The sequence below is a fragment of the Miscanthus floridulus genome, chromosome 4 (assembly GCF_019320115.1).
Source record: "Miscanthus floridulus cultivar M001 chromosome 4, ASM1932011v1, whole genome shotgun sequence".
In the NCBI taxonomy this organism is placed as follows: Eukaryota; Viridiplantae; Streptophyta; class Magnoliopsida; order Poales; family Poaceae; genus Miscanthus; species Miscanthus floridulus.
The window spans coordinates 68,290,129-68,306,050 of NC_089583.1; the positions used below are offsets into that span (position 1 = coordinate 68,290,129).

The 15,922-nt window shown below is 41.2% G+C and overlaps 1 protein-coding gene across 1 annotated transcript; it reads right to left on the bottom strand.

Annotated features, from left to right (window-relative positions):
- Window positions 1-11,359: 11,359 nt before the first annotated feature.
- On the bottom strand, window positions 11,360-14,781 carry LOC136551634 (uncharacterized). Its single transcript, XM_066543190.1, has 4 exons — window positions 14,597-14,781; window positions 12,010-12,141; window positions 11,728-11,847; window positions 11,360-11,641 (listed from the first exon to the last, which is right to left on the bottom strand). Exons 1-4 carry the CDS (start codon window positions 14,646-14,648, stop codon window positions 11,577-11,579), a joined length of 369 nt encoding a protein of 122 aa, XP_066399287.1. The 5' UTR covers window positions 14,649-14,781; the 3' UTR covers window positions 11,360-11,576.
- Between the last annotated feature and the right edge of the window lie 1,141 nt (window positions 14,782-15,922).

Consider the following 15,922-nt stretch of genomic DNA (forward strand, 5'->3'; position numbering starts at 1 on the left):
AAAATTAACAACTCGAATACAACTTTCCTTCGCGGTACAGTTGCAAGTCAAACAAACGAAACCTTTTTCGTAACACACACTTCAATTGCCAAGGATCATTACCAACTAATGACCCAAGGTCATCACTCAATCCAAAATTTCAAACAAAACCTAAACCATTAAAAGTTACTATTTGCTTTTATGAATTAATTATTTAATTCAAAATTATGAAATAAATCAACTTGTTCTAATTGAGCTCAAAATTTTTGTAAAGGTTCATCACATGATAAGTAAGTGGCAAAACAAATTTCATAATTTTTGGATAATTAATTAAGCCTAGAAAATCATGGAAACCCATTTATTAATTAATTGAGCAATTTTCATCACATTCAAAAAGTACTGAAAAACAACATTTCATATTTTTCTTAAATAATATACATCACAGAGAGGTCACAAAAAATTTTTCATAATTTTTGGAACTCTAAATAATTCTACACAAAAATAACAAAAACTATCACTATTCATTCAAATCTGTAAAATAGAAAAATCCATTTTGAATACTGAGTCACTGACAACAGACCCCACATGTCATCTTCAACCTTCGGCGTTGACCACGGTGACGACGGCTCTGACCGGCGATTTCTCGCCGCCGGTGAGGTCACTGGCGACAGCAAAGTTACCAACACGATCACAACAACATGACGCATCGATTTGTGGCACCAGCGAGATCAATTACGAACTAGACCAAGCACTACGCCGGTGACAGGAGACTAGTAGCGATAAAACAAATGACTCAGGAAGAACCAGGAGCTCACCCCGATCACGTTGAAGGTGATGGATGAGCCGGAGGAACAACGGAGAGGCGGTTCGACGGTCACAGCGATCACGACGGCGTGAACCACGTCGGTGACGGTGTTCAGGCGACTGCGATGGTCAAAAGGATCAAGCAACAAGGTATTAAGCACCATGGCATCGAGACGAAGCTGAAACAAGGCTTTGCAAGGTCAGAGACAGACCGTAGCGCGCTGGCCACGGCGACGTGCTTGCGATGGTGAGGTTGTCGGCCGTGAGGAAGAAAAGTGCGTACAGCGGGTTCCCGGCGGAATCAGGCGACCAAAGTTGGGTCGCTGGGTTCGCAAGGAGGAGACAGAGCTGGGACTGGCTTGGCTACGATGGTGGAGGCACTACAGCGACGGCGCAGGCTCGCCGGAGTTGAACGGTGGCGACGGGAAAAGTAGAGGAATAGAAAGGAGGCGAACGGCGACGGCTCCAGGGCTTTATAGGGCGGCAAAGGCGCAAGGAGGCGACACGCAGTGCCCTGCTCGTGCTAGCGCGAAGTCGAGGGCAGCCACAGGCGCGACTGGAAGCCAGGAGAAGGACGCCAGCGGTGTGGCTTAAGCGGCGAGCACTGTTCACCAAATTTTCAGAATTGCCATTCGTCTAAATTTCGAAATTACTCCCAAATTTATATAACAACTCAAAAATCTCCAAAAATAAAAGTTGCTCAAAATTCAAAGTTCTACAACTTTGCTTTTATAACCACCCCCTAATTCGGTCTACATTTTGAAATACAAATTTGAATTCATATAGGGGACATTTAAAGAATTTCACCTTTTCAAATTACTTCAAATTTTTCATAACAACTTTAAAAACTTCAAAAACAAACTTTGTATAACTTGACAAGCTCTACACTTTTGCTTTTAGGCTCAACCCCAAAATATGCTTAGATTTTGAAATGAGTTTTCAGGGTAGGATTTAAATACTGAAAATCAGGGTTTTTCTTGAAAATCTAAATCCAAATAAAATTTTGAACTTGATTCAAACAATACAATTCAACACATACCACATAAAGGTAAACTTGTTTTAGTATATGCATATCAAAATTTTCACTAACACATGAATGATGTGCTATGCATATGATGACATGGCATATTTTAGTATTTAAACACCCGAGGTGTTACAATGCTTCCCCCTAAAAGAAATCTCGTTCCAAGATTCAAAGCCATAGGGTAAGTAATGGAAAAGGAAATATGTCGCGCGAACACATACAAAATCTATCCATAAAACAGCTAAGGTCTCTTTACAAAACACAACTTGTAACAACCGAGCTCAACTAACATTACTCTATATTGACGCAAGAAACTCTGGAAATTTTTCTAGCAAGTAATATTCGGATTCCCAAGTAGCTTCTTCTTCGGAATGTTGATTCCATTATATCTTGTAGAACTTGATTGTCCTTCTTCGAGTAACATGGTCTTTCTGATCCAGAACTCGGATAGGATATTTGGAATAGGTCAAATCAGGTTCAAGTTCCACTCCTTCAACCTCAGCATTTTGATCAGGCACTCGGAGACACTTCTTCAATTGAGAAACATGGAACACATCATGTATAGCTGAAAGATATTCGGGTAACTTCAAGCGATATGCCACTTTTTCATACCTCTCTAAAATTTGAAATGGTCCAATATATCGAGGTGCCAACTTGCCTTTAACACCAAAACGGGTAACTCCCTTCATTGGTGATACCTTCAGATATACAAAATCTTCCTTGTTAAACACCAATGGTCTACGTCGTTTATCTGCATAACTCTTTTGTCAGGACTGAGCTATCTTCAAATTACTTTGTATTTGCTTAACATTGTCTTCTATTTCTTTCACGAGGTCAACTCCAAAGAATCTTCTTTCCCCGGGTTTAGACCAACTCAGTGATGTTCTGCATCTATGACTGTAAAGTGCTTCAAACGGAGCCATTCTAATGCTCTCTTGATAACTATTATTGTATGAGAACTCAGCCAAAGGCAGACATTCATCCCACTTCTTGGAATAGTTAAGAACACAACATCTTAACATATCTTTAAGTACTTGATTGACCCTTTTAGTCTGACCATTAGTCTGTGGGTGATAAGCTGTACTATATAGGAGTTTGGTATCTAACGAAGCATGCAAGTGTTTCCAAAAGCTAGAGACAAACTGTGTACCCCGATCTGACACTATGGTCTTTGGTACCCCATGTAAACTCACAATTCTGTCTAGATACATCTTGGCATATCGGATAGTAGGATATGTACTCTAGACTGGAAGAAAATATGCTGACTTGGTTAGTCGATCTACAATAACCCATACTGAGTCAAAGCCCTTTGATGTCTTGGGTAGACCAACAATAAAGTCCATACTAATATCCTCCCACTTCCAAGCTAGAATAGGTAATGGCTATAACTCTCCAACAGACCTCAAATGTATAGCTTTCATCTTTTGACAAGTATCACACTTGGCTATATACCGGGCAATTTCTATCTTCATTTTGGTCCACCAAAACCTTTTTTTCAAGTCATGGTACATATTATTACTTCTTGGATGAATAGATAACCTAGTAGCATGTGCCTCTTCAAGAATTGACTGGCGCAACTCAGGAACCTTTGGTACCACTAAGCGATCCTTGAACCATAACACACCTTCATTATCTACTTTAAAGCATTCCGCTTTCCCATTCTTGATTCTTTCTTTGATATGGGCTATACCCTTGTTTTCTTTCCGAGCAGCAATAATCTGGTCTTGAATAGTGGCTTCAACAATTATATTGGTCAAACTACCTTGTTGAATTACCTCTATACTCAACTTTTCCATCTCTTGGCATAAAGTCAAACCCATTGTTCTTACTGTCAGACAATTGCAATGGCTCTTTCGACTGAGGGCATCTGCAACTATATTTGCTTTACCAGGATGGTAATGTACTTCCAAGTCATAATCTTTAATCAATTCTAACCATCTTCTTTGTCGCATGTTCAAATCCGATTGAGTAAAGATATACTTTAAACTCTTATGGTCTGTATAAATATGGCACGTATTACCAAGCAAGTAATGCCGCCAAATCTTTAGAGCATGGACAATTGCTGCTAACTCTAGATCATGAGTGGGATAGTGCTCTTCATGTTGCTTAAGTTGTCTGGAAGCATAGGCAATAACTCGGCCTTCTTGTATCAATACACATCCAATACCAATACCAGAAACATCACAATAAACGTCAAATGACTTCTCGATATCTGGTTGTGCTAATACTGGTGTAGTGGTTAATAATCTCTTCAAAGTCTGGAAAGCTTCTTCACACTCAGATGACCAGACAAACTTGGCTTCGTTCTTCAACAACCCAGTGATGGACTTGGATACTCTAGAGAAATCTGGAATAAAACGACGGTAATACCCCGCCATTCCTAGAAAACTCCGAACCTGATGAATAGTGGTTAGCGGTTTCCAATCAAGCACATCCTTAACTTTGCTTGGATCAACAACAACTCCTTCAGCTGATAAGACATGTCCAAGAAACTATACTTCCTTAAGCCAGAAGTCACACTTACTGAATTTAGCATATAATTGATGTTCTCTTAAATGGGTCAGGACAATTCTGAGATGTTCCACGTGTTCCTTCTTGTTCTTGGAATAAACTAGGATGTCGTCAATAAACACCACGACAAACTTGTCTAGCTCAGGCATGAACACTGAATTCATCAGATACATGAAATGAGCTGGGGCATTTGTCAAACCAAAAGACATTACCAAGTATTCATATAACCCATATCTTGTGGTAAATGCCGTTTTGGGAATATCTTCAGGCTTAATCTTGATTTAGTGATAGCCTGACCTTAAATCAATCTTGGAGAAAACTTTGGCTCCGGCTAGTTGATCAAAAAGCAAGTCTATCCGAGGTAAGGGATACTTATTCTTAATGGTCACTTCATTCAACGGACGATAGTCAACACATAACCTCAGGGTCTCATCTTTCTTTTTCACAAAAATTGCAGGGCATCCCCAAGGTGATGAACTAGGTTGAATAAATCTTTTCTCAATCAACTCTTGCAACTGAGTCTTCAACTCGGCTAATTCCTTGGGAGGCATCCTATAAGCCCTCTGAGAGATCAGAGCTGTTCCAGGCTTTAACTCTATGTTAAACTGACATCCCTATCTGGTGTAAGACCGGGTAAATCCTCAGGAAAAATATCAAGGAATTCACAAACTACCGGGATATCTCTAATCTCCTTAACAAAAGTTGCACAAACTCTTTCCACTGATCTCCTTAAGGTAGGAAGTTGGATAAGAAGCTAAGAATTACTATCAGGCAAACTCACCCTTAATGTCCTATTCAAAGCATCTATAACAGCCTTATGCTGATACATCCAATTCATTCCCAAGATCACATCTATATCTTGATCCTTGAGAATAATCATGGTAGTGGGAAAAATATGCCCACCCAGGTTTATGGGTACCAGGTATACCATTTCCTTAGTACACAGATGTCCCCCGGACGACTGTATAAAGAAATTTTCTTTTGTTTCCCCAATTGAAATTGCATGCTTTACGACAAAGGTTCTATTGATGAATGAATGAGATGCACCAGAATCAAAAAGCATAACAGCAGGGTGATCGACGACAGGAAACATACCCATCATCACTGGCTCCCCTTCCGGAATTTCCCCAGCTTGAATATAAAACACCCATCTTGTCTTCCTTTCATCTTTGCCCTTCTGAGCATTCTGATTATGGTTCTTGTTCTGTGCTTGACCCTGTTGTTGATTGGCAGGGGCCTTCTAATAATTTTGATTAGACTGCTTGGGATACGGACATTCCCTGGAGAAATGACCAGACCTTCCATAATTATAACATGGATAATTGTGACCCTAGGACGTTGGAGCATTGCCACCAGAAGCATTTGTCTGTTGTGAATTCAGGTAGGTTATAGCAGGATGGACATTTGACTATTGCCCAGCTTGGAACTGCAGCGGATGATAAGGAGGACGATAATGGTTGACTGGATGATAGATTATCTTTTGTCTCTTTTGATTTCCACCAAAAGATCTAGACGGTACACTCTTCTTTTTCTTGATCTCCTTATGCTGCCGATACTTTTCCTCATAAGCAATTGCAATATTCACTGCCTCATGATAAGTAACATTGGCACATGCAGTCATCATTGTCTGTAAATTGGTATTCAGTCCTCTCATGAACCATTTCTTTTTCTTGGCATCTGTATTGACATGTTCAGATGCATACTGTGATAGATAATTGAATCTACCCACATATTGCATAACCATTTGACCCCCTTGCTTCAAAGCAAGGAACTCATCCAGCTTCATGGCCATCACTCCTTCTGGAATATAATGAGCTTTGAAGGCAGTACGAAAATCAGCCCAAGTTATTGGAATGCCAACTGGTTGCATAGCCACTAGATTTGCCCACCAAACACCTGCTGCACCTCTAAGTTGTTGGGCAGCAAACATAGGTTTCTGCATCTCCGTGCATGGTATAAGATCAAATTTCTGCTCTATGGTCCGAAGCCAATCATCAGCCTCTAGTGGTTCATCGGCCTTGGTGAACACTGGTGGTCTTGTATCTGTAAAATCAACATACGTAGCCTCCTGCCTATTATGATTGCGGCCACGGTTTCCTTGCACCATATTCTAATTACTTTGAGCTATCTCTCGAAGCAATCGAGCATTTTCTACGGTCACATGGACCAGTGCTGCTATAGCATCAGCCAAAGTTGGCGGAACTAGTGGCGGATCAGGAACACCACCCTCGTCATGCGAAGAACCAGGAATATCCGAAGCACGAGTACGAGACATCTGTTCATAATAAACCAAACTTTACTCACAAGCTTTTATTGAGATATTAAAAGAGCTTACTGCAAACACATTACATTGGGTTTACTTATTTAAGCACAAGCCCGCACCTAAACAAGACTACTTAACTTAACTAGATCTCCTATTTTACAACTCTACTCTTCTCCTCGACCACATCAAATCTCGTGATCGGTATCCATTCTAGAAACATTTCTGCCTTCATTATCACTTTCATCAACCATCACTAATTCTTCTAGATCTTCTTCTTCTTCCTCTTCAAGTTCATCATCATCAACAATGATGACACCAGGGTCCATTGCATCAGCTTGAGGTTCATGATTTGGATCCAGGAGGTTGCTCAGCCTATGGACTTCTTCATGCAAAGTAGTATTATGTTCTTCTAAATCTTCTACATAAAACTCTAGCTCATGCGCTCTAGCTCTAGCTACATCTTCCCTATGCCAAGCCTCATTTCTCCCTTCCACCATACGAACTAACATACGCTCGTAGTTCTTATGAGCGGTGGTGCGACACTTCAATTGATCCTTTAACTTGCCCACCCGGATGGCATCTAAGGCCCTATCTCTAGTAGCCTATGCTAACTCTGTTGAAAGCCTTTGTATCTCTGCCTGGGGATCAAGCCTAGAGCTGCTACTGCTAGCACCATCATTTCTAGGAGCAAGCTGGTGACGAGGAACTCCTTTAGGTCCAATGGACTTACGGGGCGTTACCTTGGTGCGAGCCATACTGTAGGAAGCAAGATTAATCTAATTAAGACAATCTGAACAAAATCTAAAGAGCAGCCAGGATGGATTACATAACTCAATCCAGACTCACTACCCAACCCAGACTCAGGGTGAAGAAAGTAACAAGTGAATTAATCATGATGCATGAATCGTTCTTACGAACAAAAACATCAAAGCTTATAGGGTACATAACCACATTTATTTTTATATAGGGCATAATAAGATTACTACTCCACCACACAAAGCCTTTTTAATCAATTAAGGAATGGTGAGAATGAAATAAGATAAACCAGAAGCAATTTGGACCAAATTAACAAGTTAAATCTATTTGTCCCAAATCATTTTGAAGTTTTTTGTAAAATAATACAATAAAGACTTTGTAACGATCGCTCTGATACCATTCTATGGCAGAACCTCCTAAATTATAGGACCCACATGCATTTGTCACTGTCCAACGACCTTTGACAACTATGCATATGTTCCTGGTAGCTTAAGAAGTCTGTCGGGTGTCCTTGGGGAACCCCGAATCATCCACAATTTCTGAGTAGGATCACATTACAGAGTCATTGCAGTATTACATCATTTATTCAAATATTAACATCAGAGTAAAATAGCGGAAGTCTTACGATAACTTAGTTTACAAATCAGTTGTTTCAAACCTTACAAACTAAGTTCGATAATTATTACAAACCATAGTAGTAGTGGAGTGGCATTAGTATCATAATACAAACACACAAAATAAGCATCATGCCCAAGGATCACACATTCACTTATCGTCATCAACATGAACAATAGTCATGCAGCAAGGTCCAAAACAGACCTGCTCATGAGGCTCACCTGCAACAAGGGTCAACGAACCCTGAGTACAAAAGTACTCAACAAGAGTTAACCAAAATAAAAACTAAGAAAACTCAGGAATGCAGGCTCAGGGATTCAAGGTATGGCTTTAGCAATATTCAAAGTTCTTTTGCGTAAAAGCTCTTTAACAAAAATTCTTTATATCAACATTTTATCTTCGAAAAGATCATATACAAAGCTGACATGATCTTTAATGAGATCATGAAACTTCATATCCAACACTTTCTCAAACCTTACTCAAGTTCCAGTTATTAACTACGATGATGAACAGAGAGTTGAGTCTCCATAACCGAGGAGCAACGACGATTCGAACCGATTATAGACCTAACTGGGGATTCTAGACCACACGACATATGCAGGTCCCTGACCTACATATACCAACCTATTCTTGGATCCTCTAAAACAAGAATGGGTCCACACCACCCGAGAATATAGTACTCCACCAATCCAGCCTATTGCCATGTGGGTACACGCTATTCTTGCCATCTCTCCACTCCCAGTACGCGAGTAGCCATTCTCGTAATAGAATAGCCAAGTTAAGGCTTACCGGAGTATATGGTTAGTACTACAAAGTCTCATCTCACACAGTTCAACAACGGACGGACCTTAATCGACATAGGCGGAAAGAAGCCGCTCACAAGACCACCATGTCTTGTGGCTCTCACACACCGAGTCCGCTCGGTCTAGATTTATTCCTTCACATGCTCATATCTCATGATAACATAAGTAACCAAAGATCTATTCAAAACTCGTAGGTGACAGGTAATCACCCGACTAAGCATGACTAAGCATAACTAGGTATTTATGAATTAAAACTGGTAACAAGGTAGATATGAAAAAATAAGGTTGGTAATGCACCAATTAGGTTTCCACTTGGCTTCTAATCACTTAATGCAGTATATAAAAGCAAAAGCGATAAAATTTATAAAACACAAGGTAGGGTTAAATGCATCCGGGGCTTGCCTTCGTTGACGGAAAAGTTAGGTTTCTGCGACGTTCCACAATTATCCGAACCGACCTCAACAAGACAGATTAACCTCCTCCGCAACTTGACTAACTATCACGTGTTCACCTTCGTTCACTACACGTAGTAACAATGCCATGTTTAACATTATGCGGGATACGAAACATGATGCTTGATGATGAATGCAAAATTAACAACTCGAATACAACTTTCCTTCGCGGTACAGTTGCAAGTCAAACTAACTAAACCTTTTTCATAACACACACTTCAATTGCCAAGGATCATTACCAACTAATGACCCAAGGTCATCACTCAATCCAAAATTTCAAATAGAACCTAAATCATTAAAGGTTACTATTTGCTTTTATGAATTAATTATTTAATTCAAAATTATGAAATAAATCAACTTGTTCCAATTGAGCTCAAAATTTTTGTAAAGGTTCATCACATGATAAGTAAGTGGCAAAACAAATTTCATAATTTTTGGATAATTAATTAAGCCTAGAAAAATCATGGAAACCCATTTATTAATTAATTGAGCAATTTTCATCACATTCAAAAAGTACTGAAAAACAGCATTTCATATTTTTCTTAAATAATATTCATCACAGAGAGGTCACACAAAAATTTTCATAATTTTTGGAACTTTAAATAATTCTACAGAAAAATAACAAAAACTATCACTATTCATTCAAATATGCAAAATAGAAAAATCTATTTTGAATACTGAGTCACTGCCAACCGACCCCACATGTCATCTTCAACCTTCGGCGCTGACCACGGCGACGACGGCTCTAATCGGCGATTTCTCGCCGCCGGTGAGAACACTGGCGACAGCGAAGTTACCAACACGATCACAACAACACGGCGCATCGATTTGTGGCACTAGCGAGATCAATTACGAATTGGACCAAGCACTACGCCGGCCATGGCGGCCACGACTGCACGGCAGCGCTACGCCGGCGACAGGAGACCGGTAACGGTGAAACAAACGACTCGGGAAGAACCAGGAGCTCACCCCGATCACTAATGAGGTCCTTAATCTTGGATTAACAAATCTCAATTATCCCACTAGGCTCTTGCTCTCCCTTGCACTTCAAAGGTGTTTCTCAGCCGAACAAATAGGCAAAAGAAATAAGTACAAGTATTTATACTCCCCCAATCAAAACATGACCGTTACTGTCTAACTCAGTAGTTTTCGGGGCAAACGGATGCACCGGTCGATATGACCGGATGCGTCCGGTCAGTACTCCACTAGCCAGCGCTAAAATATGACCGTAGTGTGATCGGACTCCCTATCCACCTGACGCGTTAGGTCAACAAAAATCGTCTCTAGACACTCTCTGATGTTGATCGGACTTGGCAGCTTGCGCGTCCGGTCACATTGTCCCTGCGTCTGGTCCTTAGTCAACTGCGGGTTCACGCTGCTATAGTTGGTCAAGACCTACGCGTCCGGTGCTGATTGGGAGCCAGCGTCCGGTCATCCTTCTGCCCCTGCAGCGCGCTATACAGCTGACTGGACGCATGCGCGTCCGGTCCAGCGTCTGGTCTATGTCTAAGTCTCCATTCACCTCAAATTCGACAACTTTTCTGAACGGCATTGACTTCAATTGACCTATGGACTGTCCTTGAGCTATCTAGTGCTAAGTTTGACAAGTGTGTACCATACCTAAACCATTAGTCTCACCTAGGTCAAGCTACTAGTCCATACCCCTCTTAATAATCCAGCCAAAGGAAAAACAAGGTCCTAAAACTACTCTAAGTGTCTCTCCAATGTCGAACGACATTTATAACTAGTCTATCCTTTAAAAACCGGAACGATTTCCATCAATAGGGACACGAAAACTATAATTGTCCAATCAATTACCATTATCATGACCTAACTCAAGTTGTCTCTGCAAAACACACGTTAGTCATAGTAATCTCGTGTCGTCATTAATCACCGAAACTAAACTAAGGGCCTAGATGCTTTCACTCCTTATAATGCATTTCATTTGCAATGTCAGACCAGATAATAACCGCTAACTCTACAAGACAAATTTAAATCTGGAAGTAATATAATTCATTGCACGAGATGTGACATGTTTCTAAAATGTATGCTCCAACTTGTATCATGATAATGGACGAGAACAATCTAAGCAGCATTCTCACTCCAAAGAATTCTAAGCAGACTCATGTTTAGAGCAGAACCAAGAACAATAGACGAGGGTACCGAAAAGCTTTATCTGAACACTAGAAGTGGAAGAGTTCACTGTATGCTACGAATAACAATAGAAAACCCTACTGCCGAAAGTTGCCAAAGCAAGGCAAAAGTTACTAAAGCGCGCTCCAGTTACCAGGACACTCAAGCAAGGGATTAATTTGGCATCTGCAGTCATTTACAGTTTTTACATCGGTAGGTCTTCCTACGGCTGCCGTTCAGCTGTCTCGAATAAGGTTGGTTGGTTCGCTCAAAACATACTTGGGTAGTTCATACTTAGCACCTGGAATGTTAAAACAGATCTATTAAAAAAATGAACAAATGTGAAAGGATAACAGAAAGGAAAAGAGTCAAGCAGAAAAGCCGCACCCCTTTCATCATAGCAGAGAGTCAGATCAGCATTAGAAACAATTATGCCTGCACTTTCCACAACAGCCTGTGCATGGGATACCTCAGATTCTGATGCAACACGAAGGGCATCCCAAATTTCTGTACAAGGTTTAAAATGGTTAGTGCAAGGAGTAAGAAGAGTGCAATTAGAAATATAAGCAATTATGTATCCAAGCAGATAAAAGGAAGATGAATTAGCTCAACTTATACAAACCAAACAATATGCTTAAGACAAGTGAACAAAACCAAAGATGAGAATACCTTTCTGACCACCATAGTGAGGAGCGGTGTCCCAAAACTCCTCACGCATCTGCCTGAGCTGGGCCATGGTTATCGGTTGGGGATGCTTCCAAGCTTTGGGCTTCCTCACTTTCTTAGTGCCATGATTGCCATCTGCATATTATAAAATAAAAATCATATTAGTTAATTAAGCATGTAGAATCTTCAAAGTTAAATCAGTATCGTAGTAAATCAGTAAAAGTGTTATGACAGTGATAGTACTGCTGCGAAAGAACACTATACAAGGCAGGAACATGCTTATACATAAAATTGAGAGTAAACGATTCAGTGATTCCCTTGCACACATTTTAATTAAAGGAACAAAAAATGCTAGCCTTTAGATTTAACCTTTATAGTTCCTACCATTATTCTTTGTGCTAGGTAACTACCTCCTTACTATGTAGTCTAGTTAACACAAATATATGCATCTTCTAGGGCAACTAGCAAGTTTATCTTCCTGCCAATTCTTGGTATAAATTAGCTAATTTTAGTGATTGCGTGACCTAAGCAGCTGATTATCCAGAAACCAAGAGGGCAACGGGTATATGGCCGAGAACAAGATGCAAATGCAATGCTTGAACAATATTCCTCAATAAACATTGACCATTATGATTCAGAAAATAAGCTACTCAGTTGAACCCACAAAAGTACAATTCTATGCAATGTAAACAGTAAAAATATTATGTTTATATTCCTAATATTTAACAGCCTGTTCGTTTGGTTGTGGCTTGTCGTAAACGATTGTAAATTTCCAGCCGGAACAGTATTTTTCTCTCACACAAACCAGCCAGCAGTACTTCTTCACGAACTAGCAACGATACGAACCGGCCCAACCGAACAGGCTGTAAATCTTCATGAAGTGCCATGTAACTTTAAATATGGAAATGGGTTACATGTAAACACATAATATGAATCAGTGCATTGCTGTAAGAATAAATGCCAGATAGCACTAAAAATACAAGCAGAAAGAATAGCAATAAGTGTTTGGCAATCAAAAATTTATTTGGTCAAAATTGTACAGGCATCCAAAATCAGAACTATGAGTCGCTCTAAAGGAATGCACAACTGTGCATGACTGCATGTTATCAAATAGAGAAACAGACAGATCAAGCATAAAAGATGATACCCATGGATCACTCTCAAGGATAAGCATGTTTATTATCCATTCTTCATTTTTGGCCACTTATTCATAGAATTCAACGGCACACACTATATTGTCATCAGTCAACTGTCTTGAAGGTATCGGATACAAGTATGACACCATAGTTTAAAAGGCGGTTAGGCGTCCAGGCGAGTGCTTGGTACGCCTGGACGCCTAGGCGGCGCCTAGGCCACAAGGCGCCACTGTTTCCCAGGCGAGCTGGGTACGCCTGGACGCCTAGGCGTCGCCTAGGCGACGCCTTGAAAACACTGTATGACACTACACACTGCCAAGTTGACCATATATCTCATAGCTGCTCATCATATCACCTCACACAGCTATGGTACCAACAAACAAAAGGATAGCTCATCAGGACAATCTAAGGGGGTGTTTAGTTACTCCTCCTAAATTTTAGTCGCTGTCTCATCGGATGTTTGGACATATGCATGGAGTATTAAATATAGACTAATTACGAAACTAATTGCATAGTTTGCGACTAATTTGCGAGACGAATCTTTTAAGCCTAATTAGTCCATGATTTGACAATGTTTGCTACAGTAAACATATGCTAATGATGGATTAATTAGGCTTAAAAAATTCATCTCGTGGAGTACTGACGGATTATGTAATTTATTTTTTTATTAGTATCCGAACACCCCATGCAACATCCTCCCGACACACCTCCTAAATTTTAGTAGGCGGATCCAAACATCCCCTGATGCCTCTTCATGGAATCTAAGATCCAGCTCACCTACCTACATGTCAGAAACTGATTTATAGCATGATCCACACTTTATTCAGATATGCAAAAGCAAAACGCAGGTCCAATTCAGGCTTCTGTGGCACTTAGATATTTCAGAAGGAACACTCTGCTATTCCCATTACAGGAGCAGTACAAGCCCCACAGCCCATCCTCAGTTCCTCACATTCACATGAATGTTTCCTCACAAACTGAAATGTCTATAACTAGAGAACAAAGGATTCCACAAATCACTACGGCTCCAAGAAAGACGACCTTCTGGCAATTCATTCGAGCTACCAACCAGGAAACCAAGACATCAATTGCAGGCGACTTGATCCTTAACCATTCAATTCCACCAATAATAGGCCCCCCCGCAACGGCATCACTCTTATCACCCCAAGACTTCACAAAATTACAAAGACCTCGAATTGATAATCTGACCCAACTGGAACTAAAGGAATCCACCCAGGACCCCATCCCTTCCAACCACACGATCGGTCGCAATTCCCTTCACCCCAACCAGTACCGCATTGCGCCGCACAAAGCCCTCCCAAGATCGCAACCTCGCAAGAGACCTAGAAATCCTGAGACCGAAGAACCGTAGTTCCCCAAGAAAACCCCGATTCCAACAGCACGGATCGCCTAGCGAAGCAAAGAACTTGGGGATCGGGATCGTGAGCTCTTACCGCTACTTCCTCCGGCATCTTTGGTGGCCGGGGTAGATCCTACGCAGCCCATGGGACGGGAGGCAGTCCGCCGCGTCTCGGCGGCGGCGAGGGAGTAGGGTGTGGGGGCGGCGGCGCTGGCTTTGGCTCGGCTTTGCCTTCCCACGAAAAGAAAACGAACGGAAAGCGACTGTGTTTTTTTTTTCATGGGATGGTTTTACTTGTGCTGTTAAGAAGGCCTAACTCGTGGTGATTAGCTGAAGTGGCGAGACAACGACATCTCAGGACACCCACAGGTAGGCCACATTTACTCACCTCCATCGCCAGCTCCCGAAGTTGTTTTGCGCCGAATGGTGTAAAATAAAATAGACTTGAGAAGCTTTTGAGAACCTACTCTCGTAAGGGATGAACGAGCGTCGGAGCGAAAAATATTAGATTCTCCCATGTCCATCTCCCACTGCAAGCCTAACAAGCGTCGGAAGATACGTTTGCTCTGTTAGACCAATACCAACGCGGGCATATAGCAGTGTTAGCCCTAGCAAAAAAAAAAAAAAAAAAAAGTCACCTTCCACATATGCCCGATGGATTAAAACCTCTGTTCACTCAACACAAACCATATATGTGTTGTCTTTTCTGGCCCCACGTCTGCACACTGCTCAGTTTTATCCGAAGAAAGATTGGAGCGAAACGCAGGAACCAGACATGGTCCTAACAGTCTAAAGTCACTGCTCCCACCACAACGCGCTCCTTAGCTGTTGCTTCTGACTTTTATCAGATGAGGCGATGGTCTCTTCTGTAAGACAACTTGACACTCTACGAGGCTATAATTCCCTATGACACGGAAGTCTGGAGCTGAGGTGGATACTGAGGTAGCACACCACCGTGGTGCATTGGGGAAGGCCTCAAGGACCATCTCCCACTGCAGGCCCAACACATGTTGGAGGATGTGTTTGTCCTCTCAGGGACAACGACACGGCACGGGGAGGGTGCGGTCGTGAAAGGTCCTAAATGGCTAGAGGGGGTGAATAGCTTATAAAAAATTATACAATAACACTTAAGCCAAGTGGTTAGATAGTTAAGTGGCGAAGTGAGTGTTGCACTAGCCTACAAAAAAAATGCAAGCCATCTATCCATAATTCTAGTTGCTATAATTACTATATCACATAATGGCTAGGTCACTACTCTCTAAGTTAGTGAGCTCTCAAAGACTAACTAAAGAGCCTTACTAACCAAACTAACAGGCTCTCAAAACTAGCTACACTAAAGAGCTTGACTAAACAAGAAGTATATGAAAGTAGGTATAAGAGAGGTAGTGAGGGTTATGCCGTCGTGACAAATGACGATCAA

Coding starts and splice junctions, on each gene's coding strand:
- LOC136551634 (XM_066543190.1), bottom strand. CDS start 14,648: ATGGGCTGCGTAGGATCTACCCCGGCCACCAAAGATGCCGGAGGAAGT. Junction 12,142..14,596: donor AGATGCCGGAGGAAGTAGCG/GTAAGAGCTCAC, acceptor TATAATATGCAG/ATGGCAATCATGGCACTAAG. Junction 11,642..11,727: donor TCTCTGCTATGATGAAAGGG/GTGCGGCTTTTC, acceptor TTAACATTCCAG/GTGCTAAGTATGAACTACCC.